This window comes from Mesoplodon densirostris, chromosome 20 (genome assembly GCF_025265405.1).
Source record: "Mesoplodon densirostris isolate mMesDen1 chromosome 20, mMesDen1 primary haplotype, whole genome shotgun sequence".
NCBI lineage: Eukaryota > Metazoa > Chordata > Mammalia > Artiodactyla > Ziphiidae > Mesoplodon > Mesoplodon densirostris.
Window position 1 is genome coordinate 4758536 of NC_082680.1, and position 27873 is coordinate 4786408.

Here is a 27873-nt window from a genome sequence, read left to right on the forward strand (position 1 = left end):
CAAAAACTTCTACTCTACCACCTGTTTTATCTCCTTTGAAAATTATTAACACCCTAGTCTCTTATTTTCTAATTATCCTCAATGGAGTGAGGCTTAAATATAGGAGGACCAAATTCTCCTGACTACCAAAACGCAAGATGGATGTAAAATACTATATTTACCAGAGTTTCCCATAAAGTAAAAAGAACTTTATGGGAAGGTTTAGGAAGAGATTAATGTAGTTTCAGCGACCAGTCCCAGCCTGTCCTGGTTTTTATTTAAGATGCTTACTTAGCATTTAAATGGCTGCTTTGAAAACATCTATTCCAATACCTTATTTGGGTTTTGAGGTGATACAAAAAGATCTTTTTATCCAGTTGTCTATCACGTGAGCACTTGACCAAATCCCCTGATTCCCAGTACACTATCATTTCTAAAATAATCAGCTTTAGATAATATACTCAGGGCAAAATAAAAAATTCAACTTATAATCGCCCATCTCAAGCACCTGCATATATTTTTAACTGTTTCTTAAAAACTCCATTTAGGGGAAATTCTGGTGTACCAGTGATGGTTTGTTCCATTTATTTTGAGAGCGCCTGTGTACAAACTGGGAAAGGCTTTTGCAATAAACCAAAGATTTACAAGATATTCACTTGCCCTACTGTGGAATCTGGGGTTATCACCTCTTTGTATAAGCTTCAGCTGTCCAGACAAATTCAAAAATTAATTTCCACAAGCCTATTATTTTTGCTGTAACTATACACAATGGCCCAATATATATGTGACTTTCTCATTTTGGCCCCTATAATCCTATTACAGTATTATTTGAACATTTCATCCTTTTTTTTTTTTCCTGAAATAGAGAGGAAAATCTCCTTTGCCACAATTTTAAGTAGGACCGGAGAAGGGTTCACGTTCCCATTTTCAAGTGGCTTAATAATATGAAATCGTCAAAACAACACATATCTTCGGAGACAGCACATGGTTTATTGTGCGATTACCATTTATCCTGCCTATCCATGGGTGAACAAGGAAGATGAACTTTTCAGAAGAGAATAAGACTTTTCCATAGATAAATGTTTCAGCTCTAGTGCGGTTACATATTTTCCCCAGAGAGGAAGAAAATAAAACCATATTTACATTCATAGTCTGTCCTCCTTTTTGTCTCCCACATGCTTTACTTTCCTAATACAACGACACTTTCAGTAATCAGAAGTCACTTCTCTACCAATTTAAACCATCAAGGAACCTAGTTTTAAAATGGTCTCTAAGCCCCCAAATAGAGGTCTTTAGGTCCTTTCATCAAAATATATTCTACAATTTTGTAAGAGCAGAGGCTATAAGCGCTTACTCAGAGGCTAAATGCTTTATACACAACATGAGGGCACCAAAAGATTACACCCCTTCATAAGGGAATAGGTCATGCCTCTGATAAGTGGGTCTGGTGAGAAAGCCCTGATGTGGGAGAAAAAGGAACAAACAATTGCCAGGACGTTTACTTTACATCGCTAGGCACTAAGCTAAGAGTTTTATATGTCCTCTAATCTAATCCTGACCAAATAAGCAAAGATGTAAGTATAAGCAGCTCCAGCTGAGGAAGTAACAAAGGAGCTGGAATTCAAAATCAAGATAATCATATGTCCTTTTCTCTACATCACCCCCAATACTTGGTTGTTTGGTGAAAGCTCCAGTGGCCATGGAGAGTCATCTCCCTGAGTTCCCTCATCCGTGAGACTGTTGTCTGTTCTCTGTTGACCTTGTTCCATGACTATATAATGCTGAGTGCTGAGTCATTAAGGTGAAACCATTATCAGTATCCACTGAACAAGATTAGCGAGTGACTATAAGGCAATTTTAAAACCCCTTTTTGGATTTAAACAAGTAAGCTTCATTTGGCTGGAAAACTGAGTCTCTGTGGATAGCTCCTTCCTTTACGTACTGGCAATAAAAATGAGCTCTGATTCTTTCCCCCCACCATGAAGAGGGAGGAAAACCTTTCCTATGTGGCTTCACGATTTTCTTGTAATAGGAATTTCCATCTAACATACATAACAAAACACATACTCGTGAAGAAAGAGTCCGACCTGCATTTAGTTGTACATCCTTCATCAAAACCAGTTTTGCGCTAGTCAGAGCTTTGCCCTTCTCCATCCACTCAACTGTGTACGAGACTCTGCCCGCTCTGCTCGAGGCACAGTGAAGACCAAGACGGGTATCGGAAGAGCCGGCTACATGTATGAGCCTGAAGGGGTGACGGAGGAGCCGGGGGATCAGGTTCCGAATGACATGAATACTTACAAAGAAACTGTTTCCTGTCCTGTGTTGTGACGGGAGATCGAAAACGTATGCAGATTACATACCAATTTCACTACAATACTGTATCCACCCAACAATTAAAATCGGAGGATTGATTCTTCACAGCTCATTAACCAGACATGTTCATTTATACTCCAATGTTGTTTCGTACCATAAGGTTCCAAAGCTCCAACAGAGTTTTATGCAATATGCTTACAGAGTTGCATAATTTTATGCTGACAAGACAGTGGATCAAAACTCAGAGAAATAGGGGCTTCCCTGGTGGCGCAGTGGTTGAGAGTCCGCCTGCCGATGCAGGGGACGCGGGTTCGTGTCCCGGTCCGGGAGGATCCCACGTGCCGCGGAGCGGCTGGGCCCGTGCGCCACGGCCGCTGAGCCTGCGCGTCCGGAGCCTGTGCTCCGCAACGGGAGAGGCCACAACAGTGAGAGGCCCGCGTACCGCAAAAAAACAAAAACAAACAAACAAACAAAAAAACATTAAGTGGGATTCTCACAGAAAGAAGTTTATCTAACTCATCTTTGTATCCTCGGGAGCAAGCTTAAGACCTAATACAAAATATATTATTGTTGAATGATGTCAATGATGACACCTGTAACATGTCATGCCATAGTTACCAAGCCCTACTGCCTTTACTTCCGAAACATCGACTTTGTTCCCTTCTCTTCATCTCCACCACCAGCACCTCCTCCAAGGTCCAGGCAGGCCTCCCCGGATTCCTTCAGTCCTCCTGTAACTGAGGAAGCTGCATCTACCCTGCCTTTCCTCCACGCTTTTTATTTTACCTTTGCAAGGTAGAGTGATCTTTTCAAAGTGTCAATGGATCTTATCACCCTTCAAAGACGCCCATTACTCCTAAAATGAATAGAGTCCCTACCCAGGTCTACAAAGGTCCCCAGGGTCTGACTCCGACTCACCAATCCCAATCCTGTCTTATTTCAAACCACCTTCCTTCCATCTCATCCTCCCTTTTCCAGCCACACCAGGTTTCTTTCGATGCCTCATGTATTCGCAGCTCTCTTCCTTTGCTATTCTTCTGCCTGAAGCGCTCCGCCTGCCAACCTTCAGTTCAGGTCTGCATATCTCCTCACCCTTCATACCTCAGCTTAACTGTTACTTTCTCAGCAAAGCTTTCCCTGAACTTCCTGTAAGTTCTTATGGAACTGTGTATCCCTTCTTTAGAGAAGTTATCAATGTATATTTCTTTCTGTTCTTACTTAATGTCTGTGTATCTTTCCAACTAAAGAATAGACTCCACAAGATGGTGTTAGTTTTTGTTCCCCAGGTTCCTTGAGTATTCAAAATTTTGTTGAATGACTGATTTTTCTAAACATTAATATTCTTAAGAGACCACTCAAGATCCATCTCTGTGGTACCCTGAAATGATTTTGAGAGAAACGCTACAATAATAGGTGCAAAGTACTAAGTGACATATAAAGTCAAAAATAAATAAAGTACAAGGGCAACCGGAAGGAGATGCAAAACTTACTTTTTCCAAGTTTGAAAATGTATTTTCTCAAACTTAGAACCTCATTTCTTTCAAGTTGTAAGCAGATGCTAATTTCACAGCAGGCAACTTTTTCTTCCAGGACTAAAGGCTATGATGAAGCTTTGCAGGAGAAATTGAAGTACTGCGCAATACTGCACGCATCCATGAAATACAACCATCCGTACATCTAAAGGGCTTTTAGGCTCGATGGCTTGATCAGAATATTTTTAGTTCTAAATTCTAAATTCTAATTTAGTTCTAAGTTCTAAATTCTTAGCAAATGAATACCACACCATGTGGAATGCATGCCTGAGTGGCAAGAAGCTGTGCTACAATTTCCTTTAAAAAGCAATAAATCCACTTAAGGGAACCAAAACGGGTTTCACTGCCCATTCATTAGACGGCAATATTAAGTTGAGTGGGAAGGTTGGTGCTTAATCTTCTATGTGAAATTTCAGAATTATATATTAGCTGTGATACATTTTCAATTGCAGAATATTAGGCAAGCGAGAAGCTAGAATTTTATCCTACAAAGCTTATTGTCTTAAAAATGTGAAGAAAAAAACACGTCAGGGGTTGCGGAGATCTGATAACATTAACAGCAGAAAATGCAGCTCTAGACAGAAGGGAGCACCTTTCGCTGGGCTGTAAAGAAGTTAAGCGACCTGGAATAAAACACCTTCCGTCACTCCCCGCCCGGGCCTCTCCACGGCAGCCTTAGCGCAGCGGCCCAGCAGCTCTTAACTGCGCAGGCGCAATAGCACGGCCCTCTCCCTCCGGTGAACACAAGGTCAGCTTTCGGGAACGCGGGGCCCCAGGGAGCCTGGACCAGAGCAAAGAGATGACACTTTGGACCCTGGAAACCCGACGGGGTTTTTATTCCACTTCGCCCTGCTGGTCCCCTCGCAAGATATAGGAGCGGCTTACCTGTGAGGAGCCCGCAGCCCCAGAGGCCGAGGGCGGCGAACCGGGCCCCCCCGGGCTCTGCAGCGCTCGGCCCCGCATGTCCGTCACCGCCTGGCCCGGGCGCACTCGCGCCCGAATCTTCTCTCCATTGAGAGTACAGCCCGGTCCTTCCACCATCTCCCGGGCCGCCCTGTGCGCCACTGTGCTGCACGGCCCCGCTGAGAAAACTGCCGCGCAACCTCACGTCTGCGCGGGCACGTACCTCGGCCGCGAGGAGATTCAAATATCCCGCGCGCCCGGCCCCGCCCCGGAAGCCCCGCCCCCGTCCGCGGGCCGGGCTCCCGGGCGCAGGCGCAGTGGCTCAGCGCCCCGGGCCAGGACGCGGGATTACAGGGAAAGAAATGTGAGCGCGGGCGCAGCCCACCTGCCACCCACCGGGGCTGTATCGTGAAAGCGGAGGCAGTTGAAACCTCAGAAGCTCCAACTTGTTCTTTGCTTTGAGGTTTTGCCTTTGTCTTTGAGCTGCTCCGTACACCCACATTTTGGACCTTATCCTCTTATTCTGTCCTAAAATCCGAGGTTTGCCTGGCAGGCCTTTGCTTGCCCTCTTTGGACGTGGGTGGGCGCAGAGGGAGTCAGGGGAGGGTTGTAGAGCAAGCAGCTTTTGCTTTTTCTCTTATAGGTTTAGCATGTCTTAGAAAACGTGGCCATATATGCCAAATATATTTTAGTGTGTATATTAAAATCCTCTTCATTTTTTGATAGCTGAACTAAGCGAGACCCTACCCAAATTCATGCAACCATTCTATTTGGGGATGAACGCTATTTGAAATTGCTTTTTAAAAGTCAGGGCCGGGCTTCCCTGGTGGCGCAGTGGTTGGGAGTCTGCCTACCGAGGCAGGGGACGCGGGTTCGTGTCCCGGTCCGGGAGGATCCCACATGCCGCGGAGCGGCTGGGCCCGTGAGCCATGGCCGCTGGGTCTGCGCGTCCGGAGCCTGTGCTCCGCGGCGGAAGAGGCCACAGCAGTGAGAGGCCCGCGTACCGCAAAAAATAAATAAATAAATATAAATAAATAAGTAAAAGTCAGGGCTCTATATAAATCAGAGGGCAATGCATAGCTTTTCAAATTTACACAAGGATGTGTGCATGTAAATACATTAAGATAAGGACTCCATACAATTTTTTAAATGAAAAAATCTAATCATTTTTGAAAATTGAAACAGCACATTAAAACAGTGTCAATTTATAAGTGATTTAACAAGCATACCACTGCTGTCGTTAAACCAGAAAAATATATGTAGTAGAGACTTGAATTAGTATATATTACTAAAGACTTGAATTCAAAAATTTGAAAAGTAATGTCTTTCTGTAGGGAGAGATTAGTGGTCAAAAGTTAGCTGGATCAGGTTCAGAATTCTTTGTACTTCCTTGCTTAATTTTTGGTTTTTTAAAATAAATTTATTTATTTTATTTATTTCTGGCTGCGTTGGGTCTTCATTGCTGCATGCGGGCTTTCTCTAGTTGCAGTGAGGTGTTCGGGTTTCTCACTGCAGTGGCTTTCTTGTTGCAAAGCAGGGACTCTAGGCTTCAGCAGTTGTGGCTCGCGGGCTCTAGAGCGCAGCCTCAGTAGTTGTGGGCCACAGGCTTAGTTGCTCCGAGGCATGTGGGATCTTCCCGGACCAGGGCTCGAACCCGTTTCCTCTGCATGGGCAGGCAGATTCTTAACCACTGCGCCACCAGGGAAGCCCTTCTTGTTTAATTGTTGTTTACTCTGCTAGGTCAAGTTACTAAATAATCAAGGAAGAATCCTATTCCCTACAACCCAGATTCAGTCATAATCTCTGCCCTTTGATGGAAGACAGTCCTCATACACCTTATTCACGTTTACCTTTTTAGTCATTATTTTTTGCTACCTAACAGATTATCCCATTTGTTATTTCAAAGTTTCTGCAGGTCAGAAATTTGGCAGGGGTCTGGGTCTTAGGTGCTGGCTCAGTGCTTGTCAAGCAGTTGCAGCCAAGACATTGGCCAGGGCTGCAGTGAACTAAAGGTTTGATTGTAGCTGGAAGATCCACTTCTGAGATGGCTCTCTTGCATAGCTGTTGGCAGAAGGCTTTGGTTTCTCATTTTATGGGTCTCTCCATAGGGTTGCTTGGCTGTTTTCCTGACATGGCAGGTGCCATCCCCACCGTGTGTGAATCAAGCCGGAAGGCAAGGAGGAAGCTGCACTGTACTGGCCTTTACTACCTGGTCTCTGAAGTGGCACGCCCACGCCTTCAGCTCCTTCAGTGGATTAGAATCCAGTCATTCGGTACAGCCCACAACGGGTAAAGGAGGGGAATTAAGCTTTATCCCTGGAAGGGAGGAGTATCAAATAGCTTGTGAACAGATTTTAACGCCATCACAATCTTCATTCATCGGATTGATTCATCATGAACTTACTCTCTTTAGCTCTTGTGTACTGGGGCACATTTGGATCAAATAAAATCTTTAACTTGAATTAGGTTTACCATTCACCAGAGAGCTGAGTAAGAGCTGGGGAGTAACACTGAAGACACTGAGAGACGTCATTGATGCGCCCCTGCAAGGCCAAGCCAGATTTTGTTTATCTGTGACGAGACTCTGAGTCTTTGGATACTTCTCTTTTTTATCCTTCCTTACATGCAGTTAAGAGTGAAATCGCACGCACTCTGCATCTGCAGTGTTCATAAACAGTCATCTCACCATTGCAAGCAAACCTCCCCTGGTATAGACTCGATTTCTTCTTAAGCATTATTTATTACTTGATGACTTTATAAAAGTCATTCATTTTCTCTAAAACACACTTTTTTTTTTTTTTTTTTTTTTTGCGGTACGCGGGCCTCTCACTGCTGTGGCCTCTCCCGTTGCGGAGCACAGGCTCTGGATGCGCAGGCTCAGTGGCCATGGCTCACGGGCCCAGCCGCTCCGCGGCACGAGGGATCCTCCCGGACCGGGGCACAAACCCGTGTTCCCTGCATCGGCAGGCGGACTCTCAACCACTGCGCCACCAGGGAAGCCCCTAAAACACACTTTTTTCTTATGTAAAATAAAATATGTTTCTTATAAACTTCCACGTGATTTTTTTGGTTTTAATTCCCAAATAGCATAACATATACGAAAGCACTTTGAAAACACACACTACAAATTCAAGGAATTAAGATAAATTCTATTTGCTCTGCCCAGAGTATGCTCTGTACTTTGTTTCCTGGCTCATGCTGTTATTCTCACCTTTTTGTATCCTTGTCTTCATCCTAGTTTACTGAAATTCTCCCAATTTTTAAGTCCTAATTGAAGGCATATCCTCTAAGAAACCTTCCAGGTGCACTTTACAAATGAAGGAACGGAGAGGGGCACGGAGAGGTTAGGTAACATGCTCAAGGTCACACAGTTGGGATTCAACCAGGCAAGCCAAGGTCTTAGCCAAATGTTTTCACCAACATCACTTACAGGACACTAGCCCTCAATCAAATATTTTTAGGAACAACTTATGAAATGGTGGTTTAGAGGAAAAGCACCTTTTAGTCAGCCTTATATGGGAATTAAAGGCAATCTCAAAACCTTCCTTTAGCCTATGAAGTTTTAACATATTCTGGATAATGAAACTTTGTTTTTACCCTTCTCCTTACAAGGTCTGTGTGCAGATTTTTAGTTGGAATGATAAAAATGTAGCACAGGGGAAATTTCGTTCATTTCTGTGTTTTACACAAATTACTTGAATATATTTAACAGGTAGATAACATCCATCCTCTCTAAACATCCTCTTAATGTTAGCTCCGAAGAAAGGAAACAGTCATTAGTGAACATTACGTGCAGGCGTTTTCAGGGGTATTTACTAAAGAGTCTCCAGTTTATACCCATTAAGAGAAACTTGTAACGTTAGATGACAAGAAGAATAAAATGCACAGCAGCAGAAACCATTTTTGACACTTTCATTGTCTGAAGTATATACCAAATGCTGGGACCTTGCAAAGCAGTGGATTTTGTTTCATTGTGAAGGCTGGAAGTGCCAGGGGACAGTTTGCTGCTTGCAAAGTCAAAATCTAAATTGCAGAATCAACCATGGGCTTCTGGGTAACTCACGAAACCGCCCTGACATACCTAGCCTTTTCACAGTGATGTGAAATCTAGGATTGGGTGCTTTGATTTTGCCAGATTCTCCATGGAAGGGATTTTTCTAATTTATTCCTTAATTTAAGCCTATTTAGTAAGCAAAGGTAGTTTCTGAGCATGAACTTAATTTGGGGGAAAATAATAACTAAATAGTTATTAAACACTCATAAAAGAGCCCAGATAATCTCTTTGTGAGGGGTTCTCTCCATGAGAGAGGATAGGAGAATTAATTCAGTTTCTATTTTGAAATAGAAAAGCAGGTTATTTTTTGTCAATATCTTGGAGCAATATTCTTCATCGATCTCAGGCACTGGAAAGCGTATTCAAGTTGAGCCATGAAATCCGCCATTTATTCATTCATTCAAAAAGCAATGCAATTATTGGCCACCTAATTTGTTGCAGGAAGAGTGCTAGATCCATGGATACAGATATAAGTCAGAGATCTAAACAGCTCACCAACTAGTGCAGCGAGAAGAGGAAATAAACACCAGCGTGCTGACAGGTAACCTCAGGGTGCTCCCGGCAGACACAGGGAGGAGACCTCGGTTTTCCGACATCTCCGCTAAATTTTGAGGAGACATAAATAAAAGTTTATCGCATAAAGGATAGGAGAAGGGGATTTTTAGGCAGATAGGGGGAAACATTTTACAACGCCAGGAGGTGTGAGAGAACCTCATATTTGGGGGGACCACAAGAATATCTGGAGGACAAGAGGATAGGGAGTGGGGGCAGATGGGGCCCCGAGAAGTCAGCAAAGCCAGATGATGGAAAACCTGAATGGTACGCTAAGAAGTATGGGTATTCTGTTGAAAGTAATAGGGGAACAAATAGAGAATTCTATTCAGGAGATGGACATGCTTAGCTTTGCTTTATTAAATGATCCCCAGCATGGTGTGAAGCAGTGGGTCTCAACCGGTGACATCTGGTCACAACTAGGGGGAGAGGAACTACCGGCATCTCATGGGTCGAGGGCAGGGATGCTACTAAATATCTAACAACGTGCAGGACAAGCCACCACAGCAGATCGTTAATTACCCAGTCAAGAAAGTGTTACCAGTACCAAGGTTGAGAAAGCCTGGTGCGGCAGGCTGAATAAGGCTCCCCCAACCCTAACGTGTTCGTGACCTAATCCGTGGAATTTGTGAACACGTTTCCTTAAATGGCAAAAGGGATCTGACAGATGTGATTAACTTAAGGATTGTGAAATGAGGAGATGATCCTGAATTCTCTGAGTGCACCCAGTGTAATCACAAGGGTCTGATAAGAGGGGGCACGAGGGTCAAAGACAGAAAAGGTAATGTGAGGACAAACCCAGTCAGTGAAGGAGATGGATGATGCTTTTGAAGATGGAGGAGGGAACAAGGAACACAGGCGACCTCCAAAACGAGCAGCCCTGTTGACACCTTGACTCCAGGCCCGTAAGACTGATGTTGGACTTTTGCCCTTCAGAAAAGTTAGAGAATAAATTTGTGTTATTTTAAGCTGCTAAACATGAACTACTTAGAGCAGCAACAGGAAATTAATGTATCTGTCTCGGAGAACAGGACAGATGGGAAAGTGAATCTTGATGCAGAATAAACAGTAAGCAGGTGTCAATATTGCCAGGCAATTATCTGAGCACTGGAGACACAACAGTGATTGAGGCAGGAAAAAAAATTCTACTCTCCTGAAACCTATAGTTTTTTTTTTTTTTTTTGGATGTGCGAGTTCTTATTATAGTCCAGGAAGTAATGTCTGTATAATGCTAACTTCCTTTCCCAGTCCATCATACATCAGCTAACTTTCTCTAAAACTTGAGAGTTTTACTTTTGACTTATTCGAATTTATCAGTATTTTACATTACGATTTGTGCTTCCCCCCTCTAGTCCAAGGTATTTTAATGTCATAAAAATACCTTCCTACATTTTTCTATTAACTTTGTTTATAGTTTTATTATGATAGATTATTATTCCTAATTACCCACTCACTTCTTCATATCACTATTATTAACCCATTCCTACCACGTGTCCCTATAAAGGAATAGACTTCACCACACCATTGTCAGGACAGGCCACTGGACTACCTTTGGCTGATTGAATGAAAGTTCTTTTATCTGATCATAAACTTGTGAGGGAGAAATAAAATGACTATTGTTGGAAGCCACTGAGACCTTGGGATGGTTCATCGTGCAGTTTACCCTCGGGAAATTTGACTGAAACATTTATGTTTACATTTAGGCCCTTTATCTATGATGCCATCATTGTTACATGCAGTTATCCTTTGTACATAAGTCTGTTTGGTCTTCCTATTCTGTTTCATTGATCTATCGGTTTGGGTACCAATTCAACTCTATTTTTAGTCCTGTGATATTATAATGTGTCTTAATATTTCATGAGTTTCCACTTTTAGTCTTCCTTCTCAAAATTATATTAGCTTTGTATGAATGTGTAAACTTCATTATATTTAAAATCAGTTTCATGTTCTCTTGCAAATTCTGAGATACTGATTACATATATACATTTAGTTTATAGATAAACGGGAAACCATTAATAGCTTTACAATGTTAACATGCCTTCTTATATTAAGGTCTCATTTGATTAACTTTAGAAATCTGATAAATGTCTCTGTGAAGATGTTGTGCTTTCGTCGTTGGTCTAATTCCTAGGATTTCATAGTTTGGGTTGATATTTTGAGTGGCATATTATCTTCTCTTGTATTTTTAGTTGGTTTTTACTATGTAAGGTGCTGGACTCCAGTGTAAAGTATACCCAATTGAGGAAGAGAAGAAAATATTAGCGCTTCTATAAATACTTATTTTTTATTTTATTTTAACATTTTAATTTTTAGGCAAATAGTACCTAATATATTAATACATTAGTTCTATAATAATAATTATTATTATAATAATAGCTAATTTTTATGAGACACCAACTTTGTGCTATTCAAATGCTTTCCAAGTATTAATTCACTTAATCCTCACAATATCCTAAGTGGTAATTTTTTTCTCATTTTATAGGCAAGAAAAATGAGGCAGAGACTGGTTATGTAACTTGTATACGTTCACACAGGTGTAACTGACTGAACCAAGATTTGAACCCAAGGCAATCTTGCTTTCAATCTCTACACTATGTTGTTTGTAAAGTACATAATTGCAGTTTATAAATAAACACTGGGATCATACTGGGCTCATAAAATGAGTTGGTTTGCTTTTTGAAGATAAGAATTATATGTTTTTTAAAGTTTATTTATCAAATTTTAGAGGAACCAATATTTTGAGACCAGTGGTGTAGAAAAATGCTATTAATCTTTAAAGTTTATCTTGTATCTGGCAATTTCACTTAACTCTTTTATTAGATACACTAACTTGTTCATTCTGTTAGGTTTTCTACATAATCTTATCATTTGCAAATAATGACAGTTTTATGTCTTCCTTTCCAATTCTTATCATTGTTAATTATTTTCCTTGTCTCATTGTGTTGGTTAGGGCCTTCAGTACTACACTGAATAGCAGTGGTGATAAAATATATCCTTGCTTGTTGAGTTCAAAATTTCTTCGATAAACACTATCTAGCTGAGTCTTTTCAATGAAGACTTTTATTAAGTTAAGACGTCATATATGCTCCCAGTTTTCTTAGTTTCTTTTGTTTTCTCATTAAATAAGTGTAAAATTTATGAAATGCTTTTTCTGTATGTACTGAGGTGATAAATGTTTTTTTTTTAGTCCACTGTCATGATGAATTACATTGATAAAGTTTTGATCAGTAAGCCATTGTACCATTCCTGAGATAATTCCTACAAATTCACACTGTATTGTTCTTAACAGACAATGTTTACTTGGCTAATATTTTATTTAGTATTTTCTTATCTGTGTTTAGAAGTGGACTATTTTCCTTTTTCGTTTGTATTGTCCTTATATAGTTTTAATATCAAGATACTAAGCTCATAAAATGACTTGTACAGTTTTTGTTTTTTCTGGAAAAGCTTTTATAGGATAAAATTATCTGCCTTTTAAAGTTTCACTTAACCTCTAAAGGACCTTATTTCAACTAACTCCGAGGTATTTAGTTACCTAAGAAGAAAAAGAAGGATACCAAAACTGTACTATGGCATTTTCTAGAGATACCTTATTTAGTCAGTTAAATATGTTCTGCAATTCATCATAAGATAAGTGAGCTTTACAGCTTCATAGTAGAATTTTGAAATATGTAGTATTTGGCAATTTTGGAAAAGATTAAGAACATTAGCGCTTTTGTATATTTGCTTCATGGCACTGTCATTTGGTTGCCAACCACTTTTTCAGGGTGTTTCCCCACAATTCCTGTCAGATTACTAACGAAAAGAATTAAAATAACTACATCAACATAAACTAAGTTTTATTGAGCAAACTGAAAGACGAAAAGGAATCAGGTCTCAGAGGCAGTTACTATAAACATTAGATTTCTGGTGCAGATGACATTTGTTCTAGTGAGAAGTTACAACAAGGATATCCTTCTTCAAAAATGTGGCACTGCACAGGAAATTATACTCAATATTTTGTAATAACTATGAGAGAAAAGAATCTGAAAAAGAATATATATATATATATATATATATGAAACTGAGTCACTTTGCTCCACACCTGAAACTAACACAACATTGTAAATCAATTATACTCCAACTAAAAAAAAAGAAGGAAAAAATCATCATGTTGTACACTTGAAATATATTTTTTAAATGCAGCATTGCCACTTGAGACAAAAAAAAGGACACTATTATTTGCCTTGATTGGGTCAGGATGTGGGGAAGGGTTTAGTGAGGTGCCCTCCTTAAAGAAGTAAAAGCTATCAAGACTGTAAGAGGTTTGCAGTCTTCTTAATTGCAGATTCATTGTCGTTATTTTATTTTATTTTATTTTATTTATTTATTTTTGCGGTATGCGGGCCTCTCACTGCTGTGGCCTCCCCCGTTGCGGAGCACAGGCTCCGGACGCGCAGGCTCAGCGGCCATGGCTCACGGGCCCAGCCGCTCCGCGGCATATGGGATCCTCCCAGACCGGGGCACGAACCCGCATCCCCTGCATCGGCAGGCGGACTCTCAACCACTTGCGCCATCAGGGAGGCCCCATTGTCGTTATTTTAAATGACTGCCAGTTTCATGTAATGAGTTACCGGAAAACTCTTAAGACCTTAGCAGGCTGTGTGCTCTTTTAGGAACGGCAAGGCATTTGGAGAAGTGGAAGCAAAACAGAGAGGGAGGTGACAGCAAACAAGATAAGCAGAGACTGAGCCACTACAAAGAAGAAGAAGAGCACAGGAAATTGTCTCGAGCCTGAGAAAAGACCTGAAGTTTAAAACAGAAATGCTTGGATTCTGTCCTTATGCCACGCTATCTATACTTTGTGGACATTCCAAGTTTGGCTGGATTGCACTGGGGCCTGATGTGAAGTTAGGTAGCTGTGATAGCTGTGAAATGACAGCAACAGATGGACCTCGCTAGCATGAAGCAATCAAAGGTGTGCACAGTTTAAGGAAAAATCCTCAGTCCTGAGCTTGACAGACCATATAGAAGCAGGTTACATCATTAACTAAAGGTCAGATATAAATACAGTGAGCTTGTTTGAGACAGCTAGGCACGCTCTAGCCTTCTCAATCACATTTATCTACCCGGGAGATAACCTGTCAGCTATATGTGTATCCATCTCTACCTTTGTAACAGAACAAACAAAAATCTCAAGAGATGGTTGAGTCCAATCTATCGTATTTGATGTCTTATTGAGAACACAATGGGCATAATATAGTAAAATAGATTTATATTCCTAGCAGAACAGAAGGGCCCAGTTCAGCAGACAAATATAAGATCACTTCTTGACAAAGTGATAGCATATATAATATAGCATATATAATTTTAATCAGCTACCCAAGTCAACAGAAAAACTTAGTCTTAAGTAATTTGTAGATGTCTTGAAACCCATTAAAAAAACAAGAACAATATTTTGACATTGTTCAGGGCTCAAAGTTTATCTGTTAAACCTCAAGAAGGATTCTTTGGCATTTCTGATCTAATTATTATTGGCTTGGACCCCATTTAGACTAGTGATTAATTTACAACAGGCTCTATTTTCCATTATTAATCTCTTAAGACTTGAAAAGTTTATCAGACCCAAAGCTATTAGATATTCCAAATTCTGTACTTTTTGCTTACTTGCTATATATTGACTCCGTTTTTTTTCTGTTCCACTATTTTCATTCGTGAAGCAACTGAAAAATGCGAGTGTGTGTGTGTGCCTGTGCACACACAAGTAGAAGTTTTATAATCTTTCAGGGATAAGCACTCACCTTCACAAAATATTCAAATTTAAGTTAGCAGAGCTGAGAAACTGCATTCTATTCCTCTGCTAACTCTCAAGTCGGGCATCCAGAGCCATATCCTAAATGCCAACTGGAACTGCTCTCTGTCTTAGATGTGGAAGCTTACATCAGTAGATATTCATGTGGAAGCTTGATTGTGAACGGGTTGATTAATTCCCCAGCACATGCATGTGGGAATTTGCTTCTGAAGTTCACTGCTAATGCGGAAGGGATTCGCACTGCACTTTGGGAATTCAAAACTCCCCAAGAGAAAAGGGTTAAGCCTGACGTCAACTCAGAGGGAAAAGGCCAAGGCAGTTACAGAAACACATTTGCAGAGATACCAGATAAGAAAATAATTTTGTACAAACTTCACCTTGTAACGTCTTGCAAACTGTGCAGGAAATCGAATTGTTTTACACAAGAGGAGTCAACCATCTTCCTCTGTAAAGCCTGGACTTAATGTTTCATTTTAGAAAAAGGAGTGATATTTCAAAGAGAAAACCACTGCTTGGAGGACTTCTGATTACCAAAATGATGCCAAATGGGGGAAAGTCTGCACTGAGTTCTTTGCATGATAACGTGGAAAGTGTTGAAGTTTATTTTTTAAAGAAATTGTTCTAGAAGAGTAGAAAGTTGTGAAAGTATAACTCAGGCAGAAGTTTGAATTTGGCTTCTGATAGAGTAATGAGTCTCTTAATACTTTATCTTTTTAAAGTTCAGCTGCATATAACAGAAACACAGTTATGGCAGCTTAACCAAATAGGGGTTTCTTGTTCTTACACAGTAAGCCTGGACAGAGGCAGGCCAGGTGGCGTAGCAGCCTTGTAATATCATCAACGTCCCGGATTTATTTTGTCTTTCCGTTCCTTCCTTCGCACGGTTACTGCACGGTTGCGAGATACCTCTGACCCCCCTTCTGTACGCCAAGCAGGAAGAATAAGAAATGAGCTGTGAAGAGGAAGGCTGGCACGTGTGTCAGGAAAGCAAAACTACACGGAATTCCTAGGTAGCTTCCAGCTAACCTCACCAACGAAGCCATGTCATACGGTCAGCCTTTGCTGTAATAGAGTCTGAGAAGTGGTAGTGTTGGATTGTTTTGGTTTTTTGTTTGTGTGTTTTTTGGCTGCATTGTCAATATAAGCTGAAAACAAGGGTTCTTTTAGTAAAAGCAAAGGAGAGCGTGGCTCCCGGGTAGGCAAGCAGCATGCTGAGCCCCCTGCGCGGCATATTTACCAGCGCCCATGCTGAGCTGGCACTGCCATGACGTTCCCACTGCTGTTTTTTTTTTGTTTTGTTTTTTTTTTTTTTTTTTGCGGTATGCGGGCCTCTCACTGTTGTGGCCTCCCCCGTTGCGGAGCGCAGGCTCCGGACGCGCAGGCTCAGCGGCCATGGCTCACGGGCCCAGCCGCTCCGCGGCATATGGGATCCTCCCAGACCGGGGCACAAACCCGTGTCCCCTGCATCGGCAGGCGGACTCTCAACCACTTGCGCCACCAGGGAGGCCCCCCACTGCTGTTTTGTACACTGTGCCCTCTTGTCCTTATTTTGCTTGACTGGAAGTAGATTTTGTTCAACACAGCTCTGGTGCACAGAGCTGAAGTCCTCGGGGAAAAACGACACTCTGAGAGCTTGCTGCTCCAGAGCCCACGGCTCCACAGGCTCGCAAACGACAGCTATGATGACCGCCCACGACCCGTCCACGTGGAGAGGCTGCCCAGGTGCGTCAGGCTGCCAGCCCGGATGCGAAGTCAAAAGCAAGTCTGTCTTACCCCTAGGTTCTTCATGACCTTTTTTTTTTTTTTTTCTCAGATTCCATATATATGTGTTAGCATACGGTATTTGTTTTTCTCTTTCTGACTTACTTCACTCTGTATGACAGAGACAGGAATAAAGACGCAGACCTACTAGACAATGGACTTGAGGACACGGGGAGGGGGAAGGGTAAGCTGTGACAAAGTGAGAGAGTGGCATGGACATATATACACTACCAAATGTAAAATAGACAGCTAGTGGGAAGCAGCCGCATAGCACAGGGAGATCAGCTTGGTGCTTTGTGACCACCTAGAAGGGTGGGATAGGGAGGGTGGGAGGGAGGGAGACACAAGAGGGAAGAGATATGGGAACATATGTATATGTATAACTGATTCACCTTGTTATAAAGCAGAAACTAACACACCATTGTAAAGCAAATTATACTCCAATAAAGATGTTAAAAAAAAAAAAGGCAAGTCTGGCGTCATTCTTCACGTGGGGCAGCGCTGAGAGCTGAAACTTCAGGGATAAACCGTGTGGATAACAAAAAGCCTAAAGCAAACAGTGGTAGAACTAATAGGATAAACCTAATGGAGATTTTAACATCCCTTGTCAAGTGCATACAGTAAAATCTCCAAGAGAAACTCTATGCTGGGAAAGAAACACATTCAATAAACTTAAAAGGCTTGATTTTTAAAGCATGTTAACTGACAGTAACAGACTCAAATTAGAAATCAATAACACATCTAGATAAACCTAGACGTTTGGAAATTAAAGAACCCCCTTCTAAATATCAAAGAAGTCAAGGGGAAAAAAAATCACAAAGAAAATGAAAACTTGATTTGAGAAAAATTATAATGAAAATATAGCCTATGAAATGTTACGGGATGCTGTGGGATGTTGCTAAAGCAGTACTTAAAGGGAAATTCTTAAATTAGGAAAGAAAAAAGACTTAAGATCACTCTAAATTTCCACCTTAAGAATCTAGAAAAAGATAAGAATTTAAACCAAGTCCCATGGAAGTGACACAAAGGACCGAAATAGATGCTGACACATGTAGGGACCTGCATTACAGGACAGGGGTCCTGAGTCTGGAAAACACACTGACTTGTGTATCTGCTGACGTGGAGCCTGAATGAAAGTCAGGAAAAAGGGTTTGGGTGTTAGCTCAGTTACTGATATACTCCCAGCACAAGACAAATCACCTGTGTTTTGGGATCTCAGCTTCATTATCCATAAAATCAGAGGATTTGGACAAGGTGATCTCTCAAGTCCCTTCCAACTCTATGATTTTAAGTGTCCATGTCCATGAACTAAAGAGGTTTGAAAAACAGAGGCTTAACTTATCTTATATAATGGAATTAAGAGCATGAAGTTAAAGACATGAGGAACTAACTCCTTTGGTCAACTTTTGGCCTGAAAGTATCAACCCCCCTAACCCTATGACTCATACATTACCTGGGGATCTATAACTTCCTGACACTTATATTTAAGATTTCAGATTTGTACTTCTCATAGTATCGTATTCTTTTCTTATCCATTAAAAAATATCTCTTGGGCTTCCCTGGTGGCACAGTGGTTGAGAGTCCGCCTGCCAATGCAGGGGACACGGGTTCGTGCCCCGGTCCTGGAAGATCCCACATGCTGCGGAGCAGCTGGGCCCGTGAGCCATGGCCGCTGAGCCTGCGCGTCCGGAGCCTGTGCTCCTCAGCGGGAGAGGCCACAGCAGTGAGAGGCCCGTGTACCTCAAAAAAAAAAAAAAAAAAAAACTCTTGATGGTGAGAACAAATCAAGTAAATATACCTAGGTGTTTCTATGTGTATGCAAGTACCTAGCAAACATCCAGATATATGGGTACATAACTATATTTACATATGTACGTGGGTATATATGTGTGTGTGTATATATAAAATATACAAATGTGTGCACATGTACACATTGGTAAATACGCGCATACCTCAGAGACACTGCCTGTTTGATTCCAGACCATGGGAAAAAGAGCCACACCAATTTTTTGGTTTCCCAGTCCATATAAAAGTTATGTATTTAAAGACAATTCCACCAATAACACATGTTCTACATAACATCATGTTTGGCTTTGAGCTAGAAAAAAATCTGGAAAACAGTGGCTTAAACACAGAAAGGGCTTCTTTTTCTCACACATGAGATATTGTGTAGATAGGGAGTCCAAGGCTGCTGTAGCTGAAGCCCTGCAAGGTCATCAAGGCTTCAAACTCCTATTTCCTACTCTGCCTTCCTCAGCATGTGGCCTTTGCACTCATGTTTACATAATGGCTGCTGTCCCTCCAGCCATCACATTCTGATCCCAGGCAGGAAGAAAGGGAAAGATCCAGAAGCCTTTCCCATAAGGCTTTGTCTTGTCTTGAGAAGGGATCCTTCCCCCAGACATGTCTGCCTATACCTTACTGGCTAGATACTAGGTAACATAGCTTTCCCTAGCTGCAAAGTTTTTTGGGGGAAGTGAAGATGTTTACATAGTAAGCTGGAAACCTTGATGATCATCTCCAACAAAACCGGAGTTCTGTTAGCGAGGAGGAAGGGGAGACTAGATCGTAGTAAGCAACAAGCAGTTTCTGCCATGTGCCTACTGTAGAAAAGTTAGAAAAAAACGAAGAGGCATTTCTCCATTCTTTTTGTTCCATTTATTTACTCCTTTGTTTAGCCTTTCTCCGTCTGTCTCCTGATCCATACCTTATTTGAAAAATAGAGGTTTTTGTGGCCTTATCTCAGTTAAAGTGACATTGAGGCTATATCCTTAAGTGATAGCTTTCTGATACAAATAACATTCCCCCCATCCCACCCCCTGCCCCGGGAGAATTTAGTAGCCCAAAGATAGAACCTTTAAGGGGGAAAAAAATGTAGATAAGGGTTCGGGGCAAAAAATGGTTTCATGATGGACTGTCAGCATTTTATTTGGGTCACAAAACAGGCCATTTCCTGTCTTTGCGAAGCCCTATACTTCTTAAATCACTGCCCTGTAACCGGCATGTGGAGACAGACTTGGTCGAGGCCACAAAGGCAGCAGCCTTCCCCGCCTGAGTGCCCGGCGGCGGTTTACTAACGGCTCTAGACACCGATTGCCCACCATTGTCATAATCGCCGCGGGTTAGAGTTTTGAGTGCCCGTGGGGGGCATGGCACTGCATGGTGCAAAGTGTTTACTGTCCTGTTTCTGCTTCCGAATCCTTAGATGTTGTGCTCACACTGAGCTCAGCTCAGACTGCAAGCAATACCGCCCGGTGCTGTCAGCTACCTGAAGATAAAGCTTTTCACACTGTGGACATTCCCGGAAGGAATCTGATGAAACAGTGACACTACCACTTTTTAGCTAAGTTTCTTCATCATTAATGGATTTTCTCAACAAGCCTATTAGCAGGTACTATGTTTTTGATTTACGGAGCTCAGCAATGGCATCGCTGACTTCAAGGTTGGCCAGAACCTTTGGGATTTGGAGGAAAAAGAGCTAATATTTATCAGTCCTGGGGACAGTCTTACACACTACTAGGTATAAAAGAGATAACTAATAAGGACCTGCTGTAGAGCACAGGGAACTCTACTCCATACTGGGTAATGGCCTATATGGGAAAAGAATCTAAAAAAGAGCGGATATATGTATATGTATAACTGAATCACTTTGCTGTACACCTGAAACTAACACAACATTGTAAATCAACTATATACCAATAAAATTTTTTTAAAAATAAAGATAAATGCTTTATATTTCATTCTTGAATTATCTCTCTGAAGGTGTAATCAGTACACACATTTTGTAGATGAAGCAGCTGTTAGAAGAGTTTAGATGAGTTGTCCAAAGTCACATAAGCTGGTAAAAGATCAAAACTGAACTTGAACCTGGGTCCTAATTTAATTATCTTTCAGCTACAGTACACTGTCCTTTAAGAAGTGTCATAATATTTCACCAAGAGGTCACAAAACCCAACCCTCATTAGTGAACTGGGTTTAACCTAAACTGAAGGACCCTTACCTCTTATTGACATCAGTGGTTACCCCATATGAGGAAGAACAGCTGCTTTCACAAAGTAAGTGAAGGGACTCAGGAAGTCTAACAGAATTCAGGAATAAGGCATATTATTTTCTTCACGGTATATTATGTACTATGTACATTTACCGTAGCAGAACTAAAATTACACCTATGCTTGTTGATTGTGCTTTATTTCCCCCGTACATAGTTACATTTTTATTCTGCTTACTGACTTTACGAGTCCTCCATCATTGTGATAGTTTTCCTAATAGAGTTTTCCTAATAGTTTATCCTGGCTCTTAACTCTTCTTTCATTGAGTAGCAGTTCCTAGCGATGCTATATTTGATTCGTGCTTTCTTGCTTTTGTTCGAGTGCTTTCGTAATTTTCATCTTCATTCACATCAGCCTCAATCCCCTCCTGCATTATTTCTGAGTGGTACTAACTGCACATTTATTTCCTGAGTATGTTTTAGAATCCTCCCTCTCCCCTCTGTATTTTACAATTGCAGATGGCTTTTCTGCAGCATTCTTATTTTCTCAGAGTCTCTACCTGTTAGAGCTTGAGGCTCCGCTTGCTTAACGATTCGGTAAGAACCTGCACGTCTGCGATTATGATTGCTATTGAACCTGATTGTGCCTTCTATTTCACAGGTGTCATGATTTTACTTATTTCTAATAATTCCATCTGTAATGATTTTAAACTGTATTGTAACTCTAAAAAGGAATCTTGAAGACCTTTTTTTGCATGTTTCCTGCTCTACAGATTTTGCTGTGAAGAGGCTGCTCTTTCCTGTAATCGTTCTCAGTAAGGAAAAGTGTTTCTATTAGAGACTAAAGCCCAGAGTTGTAGCATTAATCTCTCCTGTTTCTTATGCCACACGCTCTGGCCTTTAACCCCTATCTCCCATCTCAAAACATGAGATACACCATGTTTGTAGCTTTTCAAAGCATTTTTCATTAGCCTCATACTGTCTTGATATTCAGGCATTGCCTCTGACAAGCACGATTATTTAATAATGTAATATTCTGGCCCATGTACTTCCCCACGATTACATGGTTAGAAAAACAATGATGAGCTATATAATATATTCTGAGAGAGACTAAAATAAAATATAATAGCAGATCTAAATATAGTTTTGAAATAAATAGACGAATTGAAGGAAAGAAGGCTTGCATAAGAACCAAGAAAAGAACACAAAGAACTCTGGGACCAAATGTAAAGGAATAGTAAAACAGCAACAGCTGTCTATAAAATACATGAAACTTAAACATAAGGTTCTTGGCATATTTTACCTCACAGAATCATGATACAGTTTTTAACCCATTTGAAAGAAAACCAGCAAGCATTAGAATTACCCACAGTAAATGGCCGAGTAGATACTGAACAAGGCAGCCTGACATTTGACCTGCCCACATCAAAACGCTGGGGCAGACAAGGGTCCAGGTGTGCCGGCCTGACCTGGGCTCAGAAGACAGTGGCACTAGGGACCCAGCCTGGTGAGCAAAACTTTTGAGTCAAGAGAGGACACAGGAGGGACTTAGGTTGGCTATAAGTGTGTACATCTGAGCACTTAAGATATTCTGGGGTAAGGCAGACCTGCTCCATTTACAACTGATTCTGATCATGGGAAATTCATAAAGCATGTAGTCAGAAACTGCATTATATCACATGCTGTTATTATCAGTTAGCATGTATGTGATGCATACACTAACAGAAGGCTGCAGAGAAAATAGTTCAGGAGTCAAAATAGTTAAGTGAAGACAATCAATCTATATTATTTTTAAAAATTTGGAAATCCTTGCCTTGACAATAGGAAAGTTGAGTTTTTTTATTTTATGTCATTTTCTTGCGTGATTTAAGCTTATGTATTTTTAAAAATTAATTAATTAATTTATTTATGGCTGTGTTGGGTCTTCGTTTCTGTGCGAGGGCTTTCTCTAGTTGCGGCGAGCAGGGGCCACTCTTCATCGCGGTGCGCGGGCCTCTCACTATCGCGGCCTCTCTTGTTGCGGAGCACAGGCTCCAGACACGCAAGCTCAGTAGTTGTGGTTCAAGGGCCTAGTTGCTCCGCGGCATGTGGGATCTTCCCGGACCAGGGCTCGAACCCGTGTCCCCTGCATTGGCAGGCAGATTCTCAACCACTGCACTGCCAGGGAAGCCCAAGCTTATCTACTTTTGTACTATTTCTCCATTAATAAGAAGCTCTAGTCACTTCTTTTCATTGTACTACATAAGCAGTGACAATTAAATTTCCTACTCCTCTCACATTTTGATTCTTTAAGCCCCCTTTTAGTAACTTCTAAAAAAAAAAGTCTCTCTATAGACAAGGATTTTACATGTCAAATAGTGGCCTTGTGAAGGGCTACCAATTAGACATCCATCTGTGCATAAATATTTCCCTTAAAAAATAAGTCTAGGAAGATTAGTTTATTTTGGCACTCAGGGTAAATTTCTTTCATCAGCATATTACTGGCCCTCCCCTCTCCTCCAGTTTTCTTCCTGCTGCGCCCCCAGTCATGACACCAGGTGACCAGAGGGGTGACGACTCTCTGAAGCTAGCCTGAGTGGACACGTGGCAGAAGTCGCTCCGAGAGAGACAGCCTCTGGGCCCTCCACTCTCCTGGGGGCCCGTCGCTGCCTCTCAGCGGCTCGCCTCACCCACAGGTGTGGCAGTGTGCTTTGTGGACCCTTTTCATACTCTGTGCCTTACACGATGCCTCCATCCAAGGCCTCCCCTCCTCAAACCTTGGGAGCTAGTTGTTCACGGCTTACTTGCTCGTGAATAGTTGTTTCTTAGGCTTTGAATAAAATATAGTCCGACATTCATTCACTCATCCAGCCGGAGACCTTCCTTTGGAGAGCAGAATAGTTAGGGGGGCCAAGACCCTCACTCCCCGGGACCCCAAACCTGGCCTCCACGGACTGGTGAAGACTGGAGGATCACTAAGCACTCAAAAACAAGATCTGTGACAGAGCCAGGAAAGGAGAATGGAAACTCTGGAGTCCAAGGAAAGGCCTTGGTGGGGAGGAGGACACCCAACAGTCAGTGGACGTGTCAACCTGCTGGCATCTGTAAGGCTGAGTCGGGGGCGGGGCTGGAGGGCGTTGGTCAGCAGGGTGAAGCGTTTTTAAGAAGAGACAGAAAGTTCATAAACAGCTCTGTACCCCCTGCAATTCTGATCTGAAGCTTCCGGAAGCAAGTGAACTAGGATGGGAATTCCCGTCTAGGGACAGGCAGCTAGCCGACAGCTCTGAAAGGGGAATGATGTGAAGCCAGCGTTTGCTGGAATTAGAATATGGGTCAGTAAGATTTTGCTACAAAGGGTCAGAGGGTAAATACTTTAGGCTTTGCCCGCTATGAGGTAACACTGAAGACACTGTGCAGGAATTTATATGGCCGAAGAAAAGACAAATTTGCACAAAGATTTTATGGATGACCTTCAAAATATAATGATGATACTTAAGTTCTTTTTTTTTTTTTTTAAGATGTTGGGGGTAGGAGTTTATTAATTAATTTATTTATTTTTGCTGTGTTGGGTCTTCGTTTCTGTGCGAGGGCTTTCTCTAGTTGTGGCAAGCGGGGGCCACTCTTCATCGCGGTGCGCGGGCCTCTCACTATCGTGGCCTCTCTTGTTGCGGAGCACAGGCTCCAGACGCGCAGGTTCAGTAGTTGTGGCTCACGGGCCCAGTTGTTCCACGGCATGTGAGATCCTCCCAGACCAGGGCTCAAACCCATGTCCCCTGCATTGGCAGGCAGATTCTCAACCACTGCGCCACCAGGGAAGCCCCTAAAGTTCAGTTTTAAAAATATAGGCCTACTAATGAGAAGAACAGAATTCTCTTTTGAGGGCATGGCATTTTGCTTAATTGAGGTTCAAACTTAGTTTTCACTACAGTCAGAATCAATTGCAGATTTATCTGTTAATGTTGATCCAAAATGAGATCTTAAGTATTTCATCTTCAAAAATACCTTTTCACACTTACAGGTATCACCAAACACATGTCAGTAGAGGAATGTATGATCTTTTAATTAAAAAAAAATTTTTGGCTGCACTGGGTCTTCGTTGCTGCGCGCGGGCTTTCCTAGTTACAGTGAGCAGGGGCTACTCTTCGTTGAGGTGTGCGGGTTTCTAACTGCGGTGGCCTCTCTTGTTGCAGAGCACGGGCTCTAGGCGTGTGGGCTTCAGTAGTTGCAGCACGTGGGCTCAGTAGTTGTGGCTTGCGGGCTCTAGAGTGCAGGCTCAGTAGTTGTGGCTTGTGGGCTCTAGAGTGCAGGCTCAGTAGTTGTGGTGCACAGGCTTAGTTACTATGTGGCATGTGGGATCTTCTCCGACCAGGGCTTGAACCCGTGTCCCCTGCACTGGCAGGAGGATCCTTAACCACTGCGCCACCAAGGAAGTCCTGGAACATATGATTTTAATTGAGCATATTTATCGATTGGAAGGCATATAGAATTCTATTATATTTTTCTCTTGATGTTTGGTTTTAGCATGCCATTATGTTACATATTAGTAATTTCCAAAGGAAGACTACATGAAAGCTCTTCCATTGCACCATTAATTGTATTTTTAAATATGGACTTTTTTTCTTACATTTGGATTAAGGTCTGAAAAATGCTGCTAGAACTATATAATTTGAACTTGGAAGCTATATCTACTTCTGCAAATTTGTGTGGAAATAGAGATCTTGTTTTTTGTTTTAACTTTTAATAGAACATGACATCTATAAGGAAGTTTTATTTTGTTTCAAACAGCATTAGTCATCATAGAAATGACTTTACTGCAGAATAAGTTTTGCATATAAGCACTCTTTTACCTTGTAATTTTACGTCAAATTCATTAAGGAATGTTATCCATTCGGCACTAAAAGCTAATTTCCAATCATCCAGTGTTTGATAATAGTAGTTGAGGGTAGTACTTCCAACCACTTAAAAGTAGAAAAGCCATTCTCAGCTTGTGGGCTGAACAAATACAGGCAGCAGGCAGGATCTGGCCTGTGGGCCTTTGTTTGCCAACCTCTGACTTTTCCTTGAGAATGTCTGTTTTCCACAGGGCCTCTGGAGTTGGACTCCCAATACTTACTGAATCTTGTGACTTTGGGCAAATTATTTAACCTCTCTAAACCCTCTAAGACAGGATAAGAGTTCACCCCCTTCCTAGATTTGTAAGGATTAAATGAAGGGAATGCCTGAAATACTGTAAACAATTAGTAAATAGTCTTTAGTAGTAAAATAGGAAAACCACCATAATACTATAAATGGATCAAATAATTCAACCATGTGAAATAAGACTGGGAGGGGTGGCAGGGGCACGGGGACAAGGACTGGAGTTGCTCTTCTGGAAGTGAAGCTGATTCAACGAACCTGGGGAGCCTGCTGTGGAGGACACCTACTCACCACCCGTCACCTGCTACCTGCGTTCTTGTTGAGGGACTTCACTGTTAGAATTATGGTAAGTACTCTATTAATACTGCCATCAGGACACTCTCCGTTTTGTTCTTTATAACCACCTTATGAGCTAGGCATTGATACCACTGTTTAGGCCAGGGAGTCAAGGCTGTCATCCTGGAGTTTACCCAGTCCAGCCTCTCCCAGCATCCTTGCTCAGCTCATCCACCCTCACCAGTTCCCGGCAGTCACTCCCCAGCTAATCCCATTTCTTCCTCCTCCAGAGGACCTGCCAGCAGAGAGCATGCTTCATGAGTTTTGCCCCTCCTCAGACCTTGAAACTGCCTTTAAAGGTGTTAAAGTCCTTATATATGACCTTTTACGTGACCTATGTGCCGACCCTCCTTCCACAGGGGTTGATCCTGAAACGGCAGGTGTGTCTTATTTATTTTTGTGTGGACAGAGATGACTACTGAGTAGTTATTCAGAAGAAAGTATTGAATTAAGTAATGGATGAAGATCATTACATAAATGAAATAGTATTTTATTATTATTCCTCACTAAAGACAGTGCTCTTCAGGCATTTATTTCATGCATTCACTATTTTCATATTCTTTTTTATATTATATTATTTATTTATAAACTAAAAGTAACCTTTTATAGAAAGAACACATAGATTAACATGCATTCATGTTCAGGTCCCAAGGTTGCCATTAAAAAGCTATGGGGACTTAAGCAAAAAAGTTCACTTCTCTGTTCTTTCTTTCATTTCCTTATCTGAAAGTTATCTTTAAGATCAAACTCAATTCTGAAATTCTGATACTTTTCAAAGCATAAGGTTTACTTCTGGTAACAGATTCTGTATTATTTGTATTTTGAAAAATAGCCTAGGGCCTCCCTGGTGGCGCAAGTGGTTGAGAGTCCGCCTGCCGATGCAGGGGATACGGGTTCGTGCCCCGGTCTGGGAGGATCCCATATGCCGCGGAGCGGCTGAGCCTGCGCGTCCGGAGCCTGCGCGTCCGGAGCCTGTGCTCCGCAACGGGGGAGGCCACGACAGTGAGAGGCCCGCATACCGCAAAAAAAAAAAAAAAAAAAAAAAAAGAAAAATAGCCTATAAGGTTTAAATTAGGTAGAGAAATGCAAATCAAAGCTAAGGGATGCCAACCCACACCAATCAGAATGGCCATCATCAAAAAGTCTACAAACAACAAATGCTAGAGAGGGTGTGGAGAAAAGGGAACCCTCTTGCACTGTTGGTGGGAATGTAAGTTGGTGCAGCCAATATGGAGAACAGTATGGAGGTTCCTCAGAAAACTAAAAATAGAGCTACCATAAGATCCAGCAATCCTACTCCTGGGCACATAGCTGGACAAAACTATAATTCAAAAAGACACATGCACCCCTATGGTCACAGCAGCACTATTCACAACAGCCAAGACATGGAAACAACTTAAATGTCCATCAACAGATGAATGGATAAAGAAGATGTGGTACTTATATACAGTGGAATACTACTCAACCATAAAAAGGAATGAAATAATGCCATTTGCAGCAACATGGATGCAACTAGAGATTATCATGCTAAGTGAAGTCAGTCAGA

The 27873-nt window shown here is 41.8% G+C and overlaps 1 protein-coding gene across 9 annotated transcripts in view; it reads right to left on the reverse strand.

Annotated features, from left to right (window-relative positions):
- Nucleotides 1-27873, reverse strand: part of NEIL3 (nei like DNA glycosylase 3) — a 476723-nt gene that overhangs the window by 40743 nt on the left and 408107 nt on the right. For 2 of the 9 annotated variants that reach the window (XM_060086009.1, XM_060086008.1), the window contains exon 1: nucleotides 4713-4969. The exons of 6 other annotated variants lie outside the window; for them this stretch is intronic. In XM_060086009.1, the coding sequence (XP_059941992.1) occupies nucleotides 4713-4868 (156 nt within the window). In that variant the 5' untranslated portion in view covers nucleotides 4869-4969. Of the gene's footprint in view, nucleotides 1-4712; nucleotides 4970-9279; nucleotides 9306-27873 lie in introns of those variants that run through there. One more of the 9 variants, XM_060086016.1, reaches the window with a different exon arrangement.